This window comes from Melanerpes formicivorus, unplaced genomic scaffold, assembly GCF_026170545.1.
Source record: "Melanerpes formicivorus ecotype bairdi unplaced genomic scaffold, bMelFor1.0.p_v2 SCAF_3, whole genome shotgun sequence".
Classification (NCBI taxonomy): Eukaryota; Metazoa; Chordata; class Aves; order Piciformes; family Picidae; genus Melanerpes; species Melanerpes formicivorus.
This window is the reverse complement of record NW_027142355.1, coordinates 13,623,513-13,640,267: the sequence shown is the minus strand read 5'-3', so window position 1 is coordinate 13,640,267 and position 16,755 is coordinate 13,623,513. Positions and strand designations below refer to the sequence as shown.

At 44.4% G+C, this 16,755-nt stretch overlaps 1 protein-coding gene and 1 long non-coding RNA gene across 2 annotated transcripts; both read right to left on the bottom strand.

Annotated features, from left to right (window-relative positions):
* Nucleotides 1–1,379: 1,379 nt before the first annotated feature.
* LOC137455896 (uncharacterized) lies at nt 1,380–4,628 on the bottom strand. The gene is made up of 2 exons (XM_068167049.1): nt 4,425–4,628; nt 1,380–3,095 (listed from the first exon to the last, which is right to left on the bottom strand). The coding sequence occupies exon 2, from the start codon at nt 2,151–2,153 to the stop codon at nt 1,392–1,394; it is 762 nt and encodes a 253-aa protein (XP_068023150.1). The 5' UTR covers nt 2,154–3,095; nt 4,425–4,628; the 3' UTR covers nt 1,380–1,391.
* Nucleotides 4,629–5,773: 1,145 nt separating this feature from the next.
* Nucleotides 5,774–15,361, bottom strand: LOC137455891 (uncharacterized). Its single transcript, XR_010990933.1, has 3 exons — nt 14,760–15,361; nt 10,875–11,097; nt 5,774–10,118 (listed from the first exon to the last, which is right to left on the bottom strand). It is a non-coding gene; the product is annotated as an uncharacterized lncRNA (long non-coding RNA).
* Nucleotides 15,362–16,755: the final 1,394 nt, after the last annotated feature.

Below are 16,755 nucleotides of genomic sequence, written 5' to 3'. Positions count from 1 at the left end.
GTAAACAGCGCCATGTGTCACCAGTGCTTGGCAGGAGGCTCAAGGAGGGATGCCCCTGATATCAGGGGTATCTAGCTCTGGCCTTTCAGAAGCATGGGGCCAGGGTGTGTGGGGCTGAGCATGTGCCCCACCCTGGTTTTGGAACTCATGGCCTTTGACCATCAAGCTCCACTGCCTGGCTGCTGAATCCCCTTCCTGTAGCTGTGGGGCCAGGCTCTTGACTCCTTGGATGTCAACCCCACCTGTAAGCAAGGGGGTCTGGGTCTGAGATCCATTGTGCTCAGCTGGCAGCCTGTGCATGGTGCCCACCCTGTCTGTGGGCCTCTGGGACCAGGGCTGCCCTGTAAATTAGGGCCTGGTCAGCACCATGGTGTCGTGGGCGCTTTGCAATGCCAGCAGCGAGTCCAGACCCCTGTAAGCAGGGTGGTGCAGCCTCTTTGGACGCTGCTCTGCGTGCCCAGGTCTCATTGCCCAGGGGGCCCGGCCCGGAGCCCAGTTCCAGCCCCGACGGCAAGTCTGCCTTGTGCCGCAGAGAAGCTGAAGTAGGAAGGCTGTGCGGAAGTGAGGGTTCTGCGGGTGGGCGGGCAGCTGGATGGTGCCTATGGGGAGCTCCCTGCGGGGGTGTCAGGAACCCTGTTTCCCTCTCGCAGAGAGGAGTCGGCGCTGCGGACTGCGTCCCTCCGTGACAGCAGCCGGCGCAGAAGAGGCCTGGTGTGGAACGGCGAGGCCAGAGAGCGTGCGCGTGTTGCTATGGCAGCGAAGCCACGCGTCGCTACGGACGCGGCGTATACACGTCGGTGTCCCCTGCTCTCACGCTCACTGCTGCCGCCATGTGGCCACGCGCAGGCACTGCTCGCTGCCATATGCAAACTGCGCTGCTCTGCGCTCTGAAAGGGCAGTTTTGTCCGCAAGCCCTTTTGCAAATTCAGGTTGAGTTTGGCCAGACATGACGCAACAGTTTTTTAATATTTGGTTTTGTTTCCCAGTATTGCAGAGTCAAGCCCAGTGCTCCCAGTAACCACCAAATCCCCAGCCCCTCCCAGTACCCCCAAAATTCCTTCCCTGTGCTCCCTGTAACACCCAAATCCCCTTCCTAGTGTTCCCAGTATAGCCCCAGTGTCCTCCCCATCTCTCTCAGCACCCCAAAATCTGTTCCCAGGGATCCCAGAAATGCCCAGTGCCCTCCCAGTACTGCCACTAACCTACCAAATCCCCTTCCCAGTGCTCCCACAAATTCCAAAATCCCTTCTCAGGGCTCCCAGTAACACCCAATGACCCCCAGTCCCTCCCAGTGCTCCCAGTAAACCCCAGGTGCCCTTCCCAGTGGTCCCAGACCGCCCAGTGCCTCCCCCCCCCCCCCCCCCCCCGACCCACCAGTGCTCCCAATAAGTCTAAAATCGCATCCAAGTGCTCCCAATAACACTAAGTGTCCTCCCAGTCCCTCCCAGTGCTTCCAGTATGGTCCCAGAGTACTCCCGCTTCCTCCCATTTCTTCCAGTAACCCCCAAATCCCCTTCCCAGTGCTCCCAGTAGGACCCCAGTGTCCTCCCCATCCTCCCCAGTACTCCAAGATCCCTCCCCAGTGCTCCCAGCAACCTCACAAAGACCCTTCTCAGCGCTTCCAGCGCTTCCAGTGCTCTCCCACTCCGCCCAGTGCTTTTGGCATGGCCCCTGTGGCACGACTCCAGCGCCCAGAATGCCCTGGGAAGCAATATGGCCGGCAGGAAGTTTTGTGTAACAGACTCCAGCTCCCGGCATGTCCTGGGGAATCTATGGCCGATGGGAAGCTCCCTGCTTCGGGACTCCAGCTCCCGGCATGTCCTGGGGAATCTATGGCCGATGGGAAGCTCCCTGCTTCGGGACTCCAGCTCCCGGCATGTCCTGGGGAATCTATGGCCGATGGGAAGCTCCCTGCTTCGGGACTCCAGCTCCCGGCATGTCCTGGGGAATCTATGGCCGATGGGAAGCTCCCTGCTTCGGGACTCCAGCTCCCGGCATGTCCTGGGGAATCTATGGCCGATGGGAAGCTCCCTGCTTCGGGACTCCAGCTCCCGGCATGTCCTGGGGAATCTATGGCCGATGGGAAGCTCCCTGCTTCGGGACTCCAGCTCCCGGCATGCCGCAGGCAAACAAAACGGGCGACAGGAAGTCATATTTCACCGCTCTTGCCTGTAGTTGTTGCTGCTTTATTGTCTATGCATGTATTTCAAGTATGCTAGCATAATCGGGATGCCAACACACTTGAATTAGCGAGCTAACTATGCAAGTAACTGCTATCTTAAATGAGGTGTTTCTGATTGTAACACAAATCAAGGTGTCTAAAATCCAGAAGATGTTTGGGAGCAAAGAAATGCGCATGAACTTAGACACTGTATATGTAAAGCTGGTCTAATGATTAATTGTGATTTTTTTGGATGAATCCTAAATTTATCCTGGGGATAAAAAACCACACCAAACCTTACTCAATCTGCAGATGTTGAGACCTGATGACCAGTTTAGCTCTCAAACCACAGACATTGGGCCACAAAATAAATCTGTTTAACAGTACAAATATTTCTTATTCAAAATGGTGAGAAAGGAAGTGGAAGAAAACCATAGTTTCCCAGCATGCTCCAAATGCAACAAATGAAGTGTGGCTGGGGACTTTCTGGGCACAGAGGCCAGCTGGCATTGTCACTCATAAAAACCTCAGCCTCCAAGCCATGATGGTTGTATGACCCAGTAGGTTGTCTCTGGACCATCCTCTCTCATGAACTTTGCCTCAAAATTACCTGGGAGCAAGTCTACACATCCAGTTCCTGACCTGGCATTCTTCAGCAGTTTGCTGACTCCAGTGCTCCATAGTGGATGTTTCTCCTTGCCACTGTTGAATGTTCTCGTCTAGAAGCAGCATGTTTGTGGAAGGGATGGAACAGCCACAGAGATAGGAGAAATTGCCTGGTGTTTCCTTCTCATTTCCTGTTGCAGTGCCTTTTATTGTGCTCCCACCTCTCCAGGCTCTTAACTGCTTGTGCAAATCCTTGGAAGGCTGATTTCTCCCTTTTTCACAGGATCTCTGTCATGTTAATCAATCCCAGGGGAATTTTTCCAGTCTCCTGTGATGGGATATAGAAAGCAGCAGGAGAGTGGCAAGGAGCCAACTAGGCAAGAGATACTAGCACTGTCTTGTCAGCTCCAAACCCATTTTATTGCAAGCATCATGCTATACAAGCCATTTGAAGAACAGAAAGCTTAAAAAGAACTTCTAGACTGCCTAGTTATGTGGTTGCTCTGGGGTAATTTACACATACTGATGCCACTGTCACTGTAACATGCCCTTAACAAATAGCTGCATGTCAGCTGGACACAGCCAATAGGATATGCCTCCAGCTCTGCCCTTGTGCTGTGATTGCATGGTCATAAGCTGCTGTGCCTCTGTGTGTGTGTATTAACACAGCACTTAAATCAACAAAATCCTGGAGTCTAGGAACTAATACAGCTCATGTTTCACTGCAGGAAATGCTATGTTTTGACTAGCTTCCTGGAGGGGTTTCCAGTAGTTGGTTTAATCAGTCTTGCTGTTGGTCTGTCAGCCCCAGACAGCATCTCCATAGTGTATTAGTGGACATAAAGCTGGAACAACCTCTGAGGGCAAAGCTGTCCCGGACTGGCTGGTTCGGCAAAGGCAAAAGTCCAGTGTTACTTCACCCCTTCATCCCTCCTGCACTGAGTATGCATCGAATTCCAGGCTATGCAGAGGGGCTAAAAATTTCCACTTTCTCTAGGCCTCTCTCCAAGAGAGAGGGTTTGGGATTTTTTTTTATTGCCCTCATATATATGGGGTTGGCACATAACATATGCACATAAAATTACATTTAGATATAAATTTCAAGTACCTGTTTAAAATACATACTGTTAATGAAAGGCAGAATTTAGGGCCTAAGTGGTTTGCCAAAACTTTCTGTAAGATGGAGCTTCAATCAATTTTTTCATTAAGTTCATAAAAATCAAACTGGAATTCCTATCTTAACAGATGGATGCTGTTGAGCAGCTCCCATGGAACTAGGTGGTTTTAGTTGAAGAATTTGGCCTCAGTGCTAAAGCACAAAGGTAGCAATCAACCCAAATGAGAGCAGTCATATACATAGATGTGCATTCCTGTGGGAATACTCTGCTCTTCTGTGTACACATAAAATACAATTCTTACCTGGCTGGGTACTTCCAAAACAGATTTTGGTAGATTTCGATTAGACATTATCACAGTCCACTCAGTGGACTCATGGTGGTTCGTTTGCTGTGTTCTCAAAGTGCAAAAATCTAAGGCAAGCACTCTAAAGGGGTTTGTTTCAATCAGCAGTAAATCCTGTAAAGTGGCATGTGATGGGTAGAAAGGATGATAGGAAAAGGAGAAAAGGAAATTTAAGAGAGAAGAGACTGATAGCTACCATCAATGTGAGTGTCCAAAGACTTCTGTCTGGTCCTAGGTCCAGTCCTACCGGTCCTTCATATCATTCGTGATCCTGGTGGGAAAAGCTTTCCACGTTCCATTGTTAAGGAGCCCTCATTTATGCTCAGTCATGCACCTGCCCATGGCCAATCTCTTCCTCTCTCCACCTCTTGTGAGTAAGGCTTCCACGCATGCCCAAGGAGGAGTGTCTGAGGTGTAGTCTACCTTGGAGGTGGGTAGCTTTCAACCAGGAGGTGCGTCTTCATATTAGAATGACATTATAATGAGTAAGGTTTGCCTAAGGTTCACAATTTCCTCATCAACACTGAGACATCAATCCTTTTTGGACAGAAGTTACAGTTTTTGCTCCAGTAGAATGAGCTGAGACAGTGGTGCAGTCAGTCTTTCTGACTTGTCCTAGGTGACAGAGAGAGGCACCATTCTTCTCTGTACCATGCAGCTAATGTTTTTCACCTGTGTATCCATAGAAACCACATTCCATTGTGCAGGCCCAGTAACTTATTAGTGAGGCAGACTGCTACATCAAGATGTTAGCAAGATACTAGTCTTAAGTTTTGGGGGATCACAGGATGTCAGGGGTTGCAAGGGACCCAAAGAAATCATCAAGACCAACCCCTCTGCCAGAGCAGAACCATACAATCTAGCTCAGGTCATAGAGGAACACTTCCAGATGGTCCTTGAAAATCTCAAGAGGAGGAGACTCCACAACCTCTTTGGGGAGCCTGTTCCAGTGGTCTGTGACCCTTAAGTAAAGAATTTCCCCCTTATGTTGAGGTGGAACCTCCTGTGCTGCATCTTACATCCATTGCTCCTTGTCCTGTCAAAGGGTCCCCTATTGTCCAAGTTTCTGATAACATTGAGACAATATTCTTCCAATTGACTCTTACAGACATTAAGAAGAAGTTCTTCAGGATGAGGTTCGTGAGGCACTGGAATGGGTTGCCCAGAGAAGTTCTGGACTGCTCATTGCTGGAAGTGTTTAAGATCAGGCTAGATGAGGCTTTGAGCAACCTGGTCTAGTGGGAGGTATCTCTCTAGGAGTCTAGATGATCTTTGAGGTCCCTTCCAACTCAAGCCATTCTATGATTCTATGAAAACTGGATATGATAAGGATGGAGAAACACTGGAACAGGTTGCCCAGTGCTCACAAACAGGTTGGACATGGCTTTCAGCAGCCTGATTTAGTTAAAGATGTGCATGGCAGAGGATTTCTGTGAAATAATGATAATCTCTCTAAGTTGCATAAATTCAACCTTTCCCACCAGCTTTCCTGTGGATGAAAGCCATAAGATTCACCAAGCTGTACAAAAGATTTCTATTGTTTTTTTACTACAATGCCACTGGTGAACGGACTCTCACAAAATCCCATGTGTCACAACTCATTTGGGGCTAGAAAAAATTCCATAGCTTTGGATACCTTTTCCTCGGCTTTGAGTGCTGCCAGAGAAGAGACTATAGGGTCAGACAAGTTCCACATCCATTCTAGTGTGGATTTGTGAGCAGTACAAATTGAAAATTCTCCAGTCAGCACTTGTGACACTCCACATGCTCACAGCAGATTAATTCCTCTGGACTTTTCTTTTTAGTCTCTCTATGGCAAATCCTCATTGCCAAGTGAGAGAGTCTTGGTGGAAGATTCAAGGGTTGCTGCAGATGTCCTCATTTTAACTGTCAGCAATGCCATTAGCTGAGATTGTTTATCCCATGCTGTCCCCTTTACTTGCACTTAAACTGTTCCACTAAAAATAAATGCATTCTTTTGGACACTCCTTGGACGAAGCTCACTTTGATGAGGAGCCTGGTAGCTCACAGTACAGATCTAAAGACAGTGCCTGGCTCAGCCTCACCCAGGAGGACACAGTCTTGGGCTGTCACGTGCCCCAAGCCAGCCTTGAAGTAAGTGTTGCCTTGCCAGTTAAGACACAGCAGGCAATGTCGTTTCACACTCACAAGACCCTAACACGCTTCTATCCAAACAGCTCTGCATAGTTGGCAATCAGCCCACTTGTGATTTTCCAGTGGCATGTGTTCAGTGACTGCTGCTGTTAGCTTTGGCAGATGAAAGGAAAACACTTTGTAACCCTGGAAAATTCCCAGTACTCATATTCCAGATGATTGCTTAACAGCATCCTCCTCCAATGGCATCTCTGGACTGAGAAGCATTAAGGAACATAAGTAATAGGCTAGATCCTAAGAAAATAAGGAAGAAGGGGAGGGAGAAAAGAAGGAAAAGCAAGAAGCATTTTTTTTCTCTCTTCAAGGACTTAATGAAATTAATTCTTATTCCAAAAGTTAGTGGTCCTCATAACCAAGAGCTATGTGGTTAGCTTAATATCAAGCTCTTGATGCAGCTGAGATTCTTTTTAGTTTGTCATCTGCTGCTTTACCTTTAGGAGGTGACATTTGCCAGCTTTTCTCTGTAATCTCAATAACTAGAAACCCACTTTTCATTGTCATGAAAGCTGAGATCCTCACATAATCATATGACTCCAGAAGGAGGGGATGGAAGTACATCACGTCCCACAGGACCAGCCATCAGAGTGCTGGCAACACTGCAGAATTTCCCTGAAGAGCTCATCCTGCTGTGCTTAATGTCCCAAAAATAATGCACACTCTTACATGAGCTCAAGGAGCAATCTAAAGGTCACATTCAGCCCAGTGCCATGATTCAGCACAAGTCCTCAGATCACATACTTCTTAAGTAGGACCTTTTCATCTAGGCAATGCCAACATTCCTGTTGACCTCAAGACTGGACTGAATTTTACTCAAGGTGAAATCAGAGGAGCCAACAGCTTTGCTAGTGACTGCAACAGTGAATGAAAGTAAAATCCCAGAATTAGAAAAGGGTTTGGGTTTTAGTCTTACCTCTTTTTTTCTAGTAGTCTAATTTTCTCCAAATGTCTCTTCTGTTGACCAAAAACTATGTTACTCAGAAAGTATATATTGGATGAAGGTAGTAGTACAGTATAGGAACAGTAGGAAAGTATATAAAATGTTTTGATTGATGTATGTTACTTATGTATATACAATATATATGGATAGAAATAAAAATATTTCACTTTTACATGTTTTTAATTAAAATACCATAGGTTTTCATTTCCAAATTATGTTTTATTCTGAAATTTACTTTATTTAGTAATGACAATATATTCCAAGCTGAACAGACATAGAACATATAATTTTGGATTAAAAAAAAAAAAAATATTAGCTGTGTGTGTAAAAAAGATGTTACCTTTCAACTGCACTATTAAGAAAAGTGGTCCTCGGTACTAGACTCAGACACTCTAACAATGCAGAAGATTGTCTAGGAGCTTGCGGGGAGCCACAGCTGGAGGCAGCAGAGACCCCACTACTGCACCACGCTGCTGAAAAGTCATTAACGACTTTGTAGCTGCAAGAGCTGCTGTTGTCAGAGGGGGTCGCATTGCCTCCGGCTCCAGCTGGTGCAAGGGCACATTGATTTGAACCAGAGCTTGTGCCAAAGTTTGTAAGGGACCAGGGATACCTATGAAAGTTGCAATCAGCTGACAGTGCATTTTCTGGATTTCTCTGTTAGTGTAAAACACCAAAATGCCCTTGCTGATACCCCTCTCATGGATATCAGCAGCACTGCATTAGTTAGCTCCTTTGTCTGATTCTAAGAATTAAGTATAACTATTAAGGATGGGAAAATAAGAGGTTTGTAAATGTTTGCTTGTTTGTTTTTCTCCATTATTTTCTAGCTACATCTTCTGCGTTCTGGAGCAAGTTGGAGCTGAAGGTTGTGATTTGCTTTCCTATGCCCATTTAGCTTGACATCTCTTGGAAGAAGGGGCATATGTTTCAAGAAGAGCCATGGAATGTTAGGGGTTGGAAAGGACCTCTGAAGAGCATCTAGTCGTGTCTGTCCATTCCCCCCCATTCCCTCCTCTCCCCAGTCAAAGCAGGATCACCTAGGAATGCATCCTGGCAGATTCTGAAAGACTCCAGAGAGGGAGACTCCACAACCTCTCTGGGTAGCCTGTTCCAGCACTCTGTCAACCTCACTGTAAAAAAGTTTTTCCTCACGTTGAGGTGGAACTTCCTGTGTTCCAGCTTATACACATTGTCTATTACTGGGCACCACCCAAAAGCGACTCACCTTCAACTCGACACCCACCCTGTTTCTGAAGAAGGCATTTGGCACAAGTGCTGAGCAAGCCTGCTCTGATGTTTTCCTAGAGACGTTCCCGTGGCAGGGGATGGGGTAGAGTGCCCCAGCATAGGGTTTAGCACAAACACAAAATGCAGAGTGATGGAACATACTCAGACAGGAAATAATATATTTCATTGTGCAGATGTGACAGTACTGTTTCCTTGTGCAGGCGTGACAGCAGTGTTGATGTTGGAAAGAAAAGGGGGGGGGAGGGGGGTCAACAAAAAATAGGTCTTGATTCCTGTACAACTGAATCATCACCTCACTCTGGAATATGTTTTTCTACAACACCTGTACACACACCATCGACCTCACAAGCTCCAAGTGGTGAACATTTGTACATTCCTTCATCTACAAGATGCACAGCACCAGTAAGAAGGAAAAAAAAAAAAAAAAAAAAAAGGAAAAAAAAAAAAAGAGAGAGAGATTTAATTCTGTTTGGTTGAACCCAGTGAAAAACAAGGGGGGATTTTCCAATAGCACTTGAGGCAGTATCACATCTATTGCCCTTGAGACAGAGATTTATAGCCCTGTCACTTGAGGGTGGCTGCTTGCACTTTTAACTCCTGTACTGCCTTTGGGCAATAAAGGTAATAGTGGCATTTACATTTACAGTGTTTCATCAACCCTTTCTCCAGCACTGCATCAGGTCTCAGTAGGACATGTCCCTCTTTGCCTGCTGTGGGGGATGTTGCATCTACAGCCACCCCTCAAGCCCTGGGCACAGGTACAAGCAGCTGCCCGATCTGGCTGTATGGGTACTGTGGTTTTGAATGACTGTGAGCTAAACTCTGGATGCCAGATCAGCATGGCTGTACCAAGGGATATGGAGACCACTGACAAGCATCTACTATCAGTATCACCCATCAGGAGAACAACACGGGGCTTTGCTGAGATAGATAAATTAATTACCAAGTTAAATGCTGAGTAGGAGAGAATTAAGAACCATGTGATCCACTGAGTGATTGATTAATCTTTATTAAAGGCATCCCTGGTTCATCCTCTTTGGGTTCAGACTGGATTTACTCCAAAAGCTATGGACACTTATATTTTTTATGGTGGTAAATTTTTTATGAACCCTGAATTATCTGTTTCAGATGTATAAAAATCTTCAGAGTCCATTATATTTATTAGATTTGCTTAAGCTTAATGCCTTTTATTCTTGGCTATCACATACAGCTCTGTGAAACTGCAAAGAATACACAATGACACTTTATCCCTGGTTGTTCAGGAAAATGTTAAGCTAAGCAGCAAGGAGAAAAAAACAAAACAAAACCAAAACCAACAAGCCCAACAATGGGTGACATTAATTCCAGATGAAGGGGTGTCATGCTCAGCTGCTAGGGAAAGCAGTTTGTAGATGGTCAACTGAGAGAGGTAATGGTTTTGTCTTTCTGAGTTTCAAACAGATGTATCTCTTGTTCCAGCTGGGGATTTGAGCAATGGCAGGTTTGCACTGATTATACATGGCCTGGTGTTAAAATGCTCCTTCAGTTCTAGGAGGAAAAACATTATCAGCAGCAGCTTTCAGGTGGACTGGCAGCCCTATCAAGCAATGGGGTCACTTAGTGTCTTCTCTAACAACCACAAACCAGAGCAATAATTTGGTGCTTAGGAATTCACACACAGGCACACACAACCTGCACAGGCAACCTGCTGCACAGCTGCAGGTTGCAACCTGCTTGGTTGCAACCCCAGTGGATTATGAAACATGCTGTGCAAATGTAAGTCTTTATTGTTGCTGTTTTGGCTCTAAGCCACAGTAAAAAAATATCTACAATGAGAGTTTCATGGCTTTGGTGTGCTGTGGGTTTCAAGGCCAAAGGCATCATCATTTCAGAGAGTCAGGAAGTGCATTAGTATCTTGGGAGTATAGGTGTGACAGCTTAGGCTGTGCCTTTAAAAAAAAAAATCTGAGCAAGTCTACAGTTGGTGTAAAAAGAAAAACAAGAGCAATAATTCTAAATGAATTTCATTGGTCAGATGAGTGGGATGTAGTTTTACCATCTTACATTCTGCTCTCATTCCGTTCTGGCTGCTTCACTGAAGGACTTTCTATCAGCAAACTAGAGATCAGCATTACTAGCTTTTCTATCAAAGCTTTTGAACTAACTGAAATTCCCCTAACATCTCTCCTCTTCTCTTTTCTTCTAATTAACCAGAGGTTAAAGGGAGGGGAGAGGTTGGGGGGAAGCAGGGCAGTGTCCTCCTGCCCAGGGAGGATTGCTGTGCTGTTTTAATTTTATAAATACCTGTATAATATTGTAAATACTGTATACTCTGTACATATTCATTGCATTCCTTTATTGCTTGTAAAATACAGCTTCATTCGCTTCTCTGACTGTGTTCAGCTGAGCTTTTGTTGATGTGCATGGGTTAAACAATCACAATAGGCTTTGAAGAGTGTTTGTCCAGGATGAAGTCTTCCACTTTATCCAGTCTTAGAATGAATGTAATTGGGTTTGTGTGCTTTCTCTAGTGTGGAAAGAAGGGGGAGGGGGAGAGACAAGGGGGGAATAAAATGGAAAGACAGGTTACTCACCTGCTTTAAATTGTTTCCTTTGTTTTTCCCCACCCACCAGTTATTCCAAATATATTTCCTGGAGAAGAAAAAACAAAAAACCACAACCAAAAAACACCAGAACTTTAAAAGGACAGGATCTTGCCTGGACCTTCACAATAGTTTCAGGCCAGAATACTTCCTTTTGGGGGTAAAAAGCAGCATCAAAGCAGTAATAAGTCTTCTAAAGTTAATTAATGTTAGTAAGACCAACATGTAGGTTTTATCCTTTTTTCTGTTGTTAGATATCCTCTATCAGATGGTGAAGAGGGAGAAAGAAATGCTTCACCTGCTCCTCTCTTCTGTAAATTGAAAACAGACCAATCATATAGGGGCAGCTCAGTAAAACAAGTACAAATAAGGTCATTCAAACATCATCCTAGCCATACCCATACCACTTTCAGGCTCAGGTAAACCATGTGGTGGTTGTGTCCTACCTCTGAACAACTGGGATAAAATAGTCAGGAGGCAGAAGAGGCTTCCCAATTTCTAAACAATATTATTTTTGGATCAGTTTGTATTTATTTTGTGTGAAGCTCTTCAGAGGAGGTAATACTAGCTTTTTGTTTTGGTTTAACCCCAGCCAGCAACTAAGCACCAGACAGCTGCTTGCTCACTCCCCAGTGACATGGGGAAGAGGATCTGAAAGCTAAAAGTGAGAAAACTGATAGATTAAGACAGTATAGTAAGTAAAGCGAAAGCACACAAGCAAAGCAAACCAAGGGATTAATTCATCAGTTCCCATGGGCCTGCAGGTTGTCACCTCCAGGAAAGCAGGGCTTCATTATGTGTAATGGTTCCTTGGGAAGAGAAAATGGTGTAATTCTGAATGTACAAGGTTGGCAGTTTATTCTAGAGCACAGGTGTGAAGCCTCACCTCTCTGGTCCCCACCTACCCTGTAGCTTTTCTGCCAGGGCTGCTTTCCTATCTCCTCCTGGAATAGGGTAAACTTTCTACTTCCCAGAAATCCAAATTTGAAAGCTGTTGTGAACTGGTGATCATAATCTGTTTTGGATTTGGTCAGTTTAAACATTTTTATTTTAAATAATGCAAAATTTTCAATTCTAATTTTTTAAACTTATTATTTACTTTTGTGTGGTTTGTAGTTTTTTAAACTTCTTATTCTATTTGTCTTAATTCCAACTGTAGATAAATTTCATATTTGAAGAGTTATGCTGACACACTCAGTATTTCAGCAATTTCAAAACTTTTCTAAACATCTGCCAAATAGGCAGCTTCACTGAAACTAAGCCTTTCTGCAAAGTGTTGTTGTTTTAGGAAACTGGCATTCTTTTAGGGAAAAATATACTAAACAGGAGAAATTCTAGTTCTCTTTGCCCAGATTATTGTATAAAGGCTTTCATAACAGTCAAGGTCAGTTAGTTTTTTTGGAGAAAGCAAGTCCATATTGTCTTCCACTGTCCCCCTCTAACTTCAAAAGAAAGGAAAAGAGATAAACAGCCTCCTTTAGATAGCTAAAGTGCTATTCTGTACTTCTACAAGCAGTGAAAACAGATAACCAGCCTCCCTTAGATAGTAACAGTGGTATTCTGTACTTCAACAGGCAGTTTATGCATTTTAAGCACAGCTCTGCCAAGGCTCCCAATGTGCAAAACCTCAAGGCATGCTTTGAACTTTGGGGTCTACCAAGACAAAATCGAACTTCCCTGTTCTTATATTAAACCCCTACTTTTGGAGCCAGAATTTCATCCTGGCTGGAAATCGCTCTGCTCTGACGAGGTCTTAAAGGTCAGCAGCGCGTACGCACCCAGCACACAGGGACAGTAGGACTGGGGCAGAGTCCAGGTCTCAGCATCCTGCTGTGAGACACCAGCCCAGTCACAGGGGGTTGGTAGCACTGCCAGCACCTAGATGGCAATTTTTGCAGGGACTTTTGGAGGGTTGTTGATGTGCTGCAGGTTTGCTGAGGAATGAGGATAAACTCTTCCTTACAAAGCTCTTTGCAGTAGGGATTATGATTTAACCAGGACAGAGAGTGCTGACTAATGTGTGCACATAGCCACCTGAGTAAGAGAAGTGACATTACAAAGGACTTGGGCTGCTGAGATGTGACGCTGCTCCCAACAAATCATATGTACAATATGAAATTAATTCAGAGGGTGAGCTGTTAGGCAAAAGAGCCAGTGGCTAAGGCTAACCCTAACACACTGAGCAGGAGCATGCCATGCTGGGTTGGCAGCCCCATGTCCCAGCCCCTGCACTGCCAGGGTTATACCACTTACAGAGAGACCCAAGTAATTAATCTTTGCAGAGATTTTTCCTGGTTGCAAGAGGATTTTTTCTGTTTAATGACTGTCAAAATTCTAGTATAGATGACAGAAATCTCAGTTTTAGTGCAGCACAGGCTGTGTTAGGGGAATCCTGCAGGTAATTTTGCAGGCTCGACACAACGTTATAGCTGTGGCTTATGACTCAGTTATTGCTTACTTATTAATTTATGAATGAACAACATCACTCAGTCAGGGTCTCTTTGTATTTTGAGGTAAGAGATGTGTAAGGCACATGGAATGTAATGCAGCAGGGCAAGCAGAGGAGGAGCAGGCAAGAGGAAGACAAGCTGCCCCTCTCAGAGGGACCCAGCTGTCAGATGTAGGTGTTTGCAGCAAGCACTGTTAATGCAGGGAATGATGTAGGATATGCAGAACATATGATCTGCTCTGAGACACTTCACACTGAAACCACCAAATCACCACAAGGCGTGTGTGTGAATTGGATTTTTTGCTTTAAGCAGGATGCTGTTTGCTTGTGAATGTGGCACAGGAGATGACATCCAAGCTTACAGACTCTCTGCTTATAGAAGCAATCAAATCAGTTTAATGAAGACTGTCTAGAGTTTTCCTCGGTACTTGCTTATTCTCCTGAGTCTTGGAGGAATAACCTGGAGGGCATTTCCAACACTGTTGCTCTGAACTACTTATGCTCAATGGAGGTAAACTGCTCAGAAAATGAGTATCATTTACTGGGTGTGCAGGGTCTGTTCAGCCTCTCACTGGAGGCTCAGGGAATGTGCTCCTTCCCACTCAGCATGTTCCCAGCAGAAAAGTCCCAAGTCACAAACAACTGAAAATAGCAAAATGATCTCATAGATCAGTTGCTAAAAATACAGAGAAGAGTCTAGTTACAAATACTGTGGCCAGGTGGTTTGTTATTCACCCAGCAGAGGAAGGCATCAGAGAATCCTGGATTCTTCCACTTTCAAAATAAATGTTTGTTTCTGGTGTTGCCTATGGCCTCATCCTGATCAGCACTGAGCTGACACTGAGACCATTATAGAGGAGCTTACTCAGAAAGATGTGCCAACTAATGAAGCAGGAGTACAGCACATCTCTTATGGGCCACTGGCTCTGCCAACACCTGCCCAACATCTAGGGGTGCCTCATCCCAAGCCTGCACCAACATGAGAGAAAAACCTCACACCTTGTCCCAAGATGGCAGGTGTCTCTCCAAGGGAAACAATTGCTACACAAACACAATGTGGTTTTAACTAGAAGCCTGCTGCTGCCTGAAGACCTGACAGTTTTGACCTGTTGCTGCTCACTCACCTTTAGGACTTACCTTGAGGCAGGAGACAAGGTCATTCCCTGGATGCTGGGATATCAACTGGAACTGCAGCTGCTGATGGAGAGGACTTGTTGCAGGGTCCAGGACAGCCTGGAGATAGTCCTCAACCTTACAGTGCAGAGCACTTTACTGTCTAGTAGTAACAAAGAGAATTAAATAGGGCTGATGTCTTTTTATTGATGGGATCACAGGTCTGTTGAATAAAGAAAACCATCATAATGCAATGTTAATTCCTCCAAAGCATTGATACAGCACTGGTTTAGTTTTTAAAAATTGTGCAATATGTAATTGCCAGGTAATTAACTACATGGATTAAAAAATGGTGGAAGACATGCAAACCGAAGAGTACTAAAGAGGGACAAAGGCAGGTTACTGTTACATAAACCTGACTTGCCTGGTCACAGCCCCATGACATCCACTGGCAGGTAGCTAAATACCAACTTACACAACACCAGAGACAGACATGCAGACAATCTTGGCAAGGAATAATTCACAGACAGATTTAGGAGTAATCATAGATGATCATTTCAGCATAAGCTGCCAGTCAGATGGTAGCTGAAAAGGCTGCTTACACAACCCTTTCATGTATAAAATGAAGTTATCAGGAAAACAGGGCAAGGATCCCTGTATGCAGAGTTTGTGAAAGGTCATAGCCCATGAAAAATCACTGTTAGAATGTCTTTAGCCTTTATGGACATTTCCTTCTAGATCAGATTGAATATATACACATCTGTCTATCCATATATCGATAGATCTACTTCTTTGTGTCTATAATATGTGTGTATATATATATACATATACACATGTGATTCCTGTACAGTCAGTATATGCAAAATACCCATTGCCATTGCTCACTTCATGCCCAGCAAGTATGCCAGAGATACCTCAGCAGTTTCAATACACCTTCAAGTATAAAGGTGATTTAATTTACATATAATCTTTTTCAGGACATGAGATGGCCACAGAGCCTTGTACAGGGTTCTAAAACAAACGGCTCTTTAATCAGAAGTATTCTGGAATCTCATTTAGTTTGGTCCAATATTGAATACAAGAACGTTTTTGCAGTCCAAGGATGAGCACTGTGCAAACCATATTCTCTTTGCCTCTAGTCTCAACAAATTTCTTGTTAAATGGCAGATAAGCCTGTCTCTTTTATAATGCCCAGTTCTCCTGTTCATGCAAGTCCCTAAGAAGCATCACCAGGTGACAAGCCTCTCACAAGTTAGCCTGTCACTCGGTCACTATGTCTCTTGAATTAAAACCTGAAGAACAGATTTGTCCTAATGGATAGCTGTTTTTCTAATTCCAAAGCACTCAACTCAGTGTTGAGTGTCCATGCATGAATAAGACTGCAGAACATTGTCAGCATTGTGCTGTTCACCACCAAAAACTGTATGGCAACATAGCAAAGATAGCAGCACAAGAATCAGTTGCACACATTCTGGAAGTCAATTTTTCCAAATTTTCAAAAGACTTCTCAGACTTCGAGCACCTGGATGCTGAAGGCAGAGAAACTTAACTTTGAGATTGTAGTGGAAGAAATTAATTTAAGCTCCTGGGGAAGACTGCTTAACATGTGCAAGAGAAAGCTATGTTCTCTGAAGTCCTTTGAAGTCAATAGATGTGTGGATAAAGGAAACCCTTTTAATATATAACCTACTTAATTCTAAAAACCCATTCAACTCAGTCTCCCTCTTCTATGTGCCAGCATAGCCTCTGTGCCTGGTGGGATTCACTGTGTGTGAACTGCATGGAATCTGGCTAAGACTGGAATTCAAGAAGCACCTGCACAAACCAAACTAAAGTGTTTGAGTACTCAGCTCTATTTATTATTTACTATACAGATCAGATGTGTGTGTTTCAATATATGGCTTTTATAAGGAAAGTGGGGTTTAAGACCGTAAATTGTGAATTTTGCCAGATTCTTACCTATCTTTACATATCAACATAGTACGTATTAACATCCTCTTGCCCCCAACTCAAGACATGA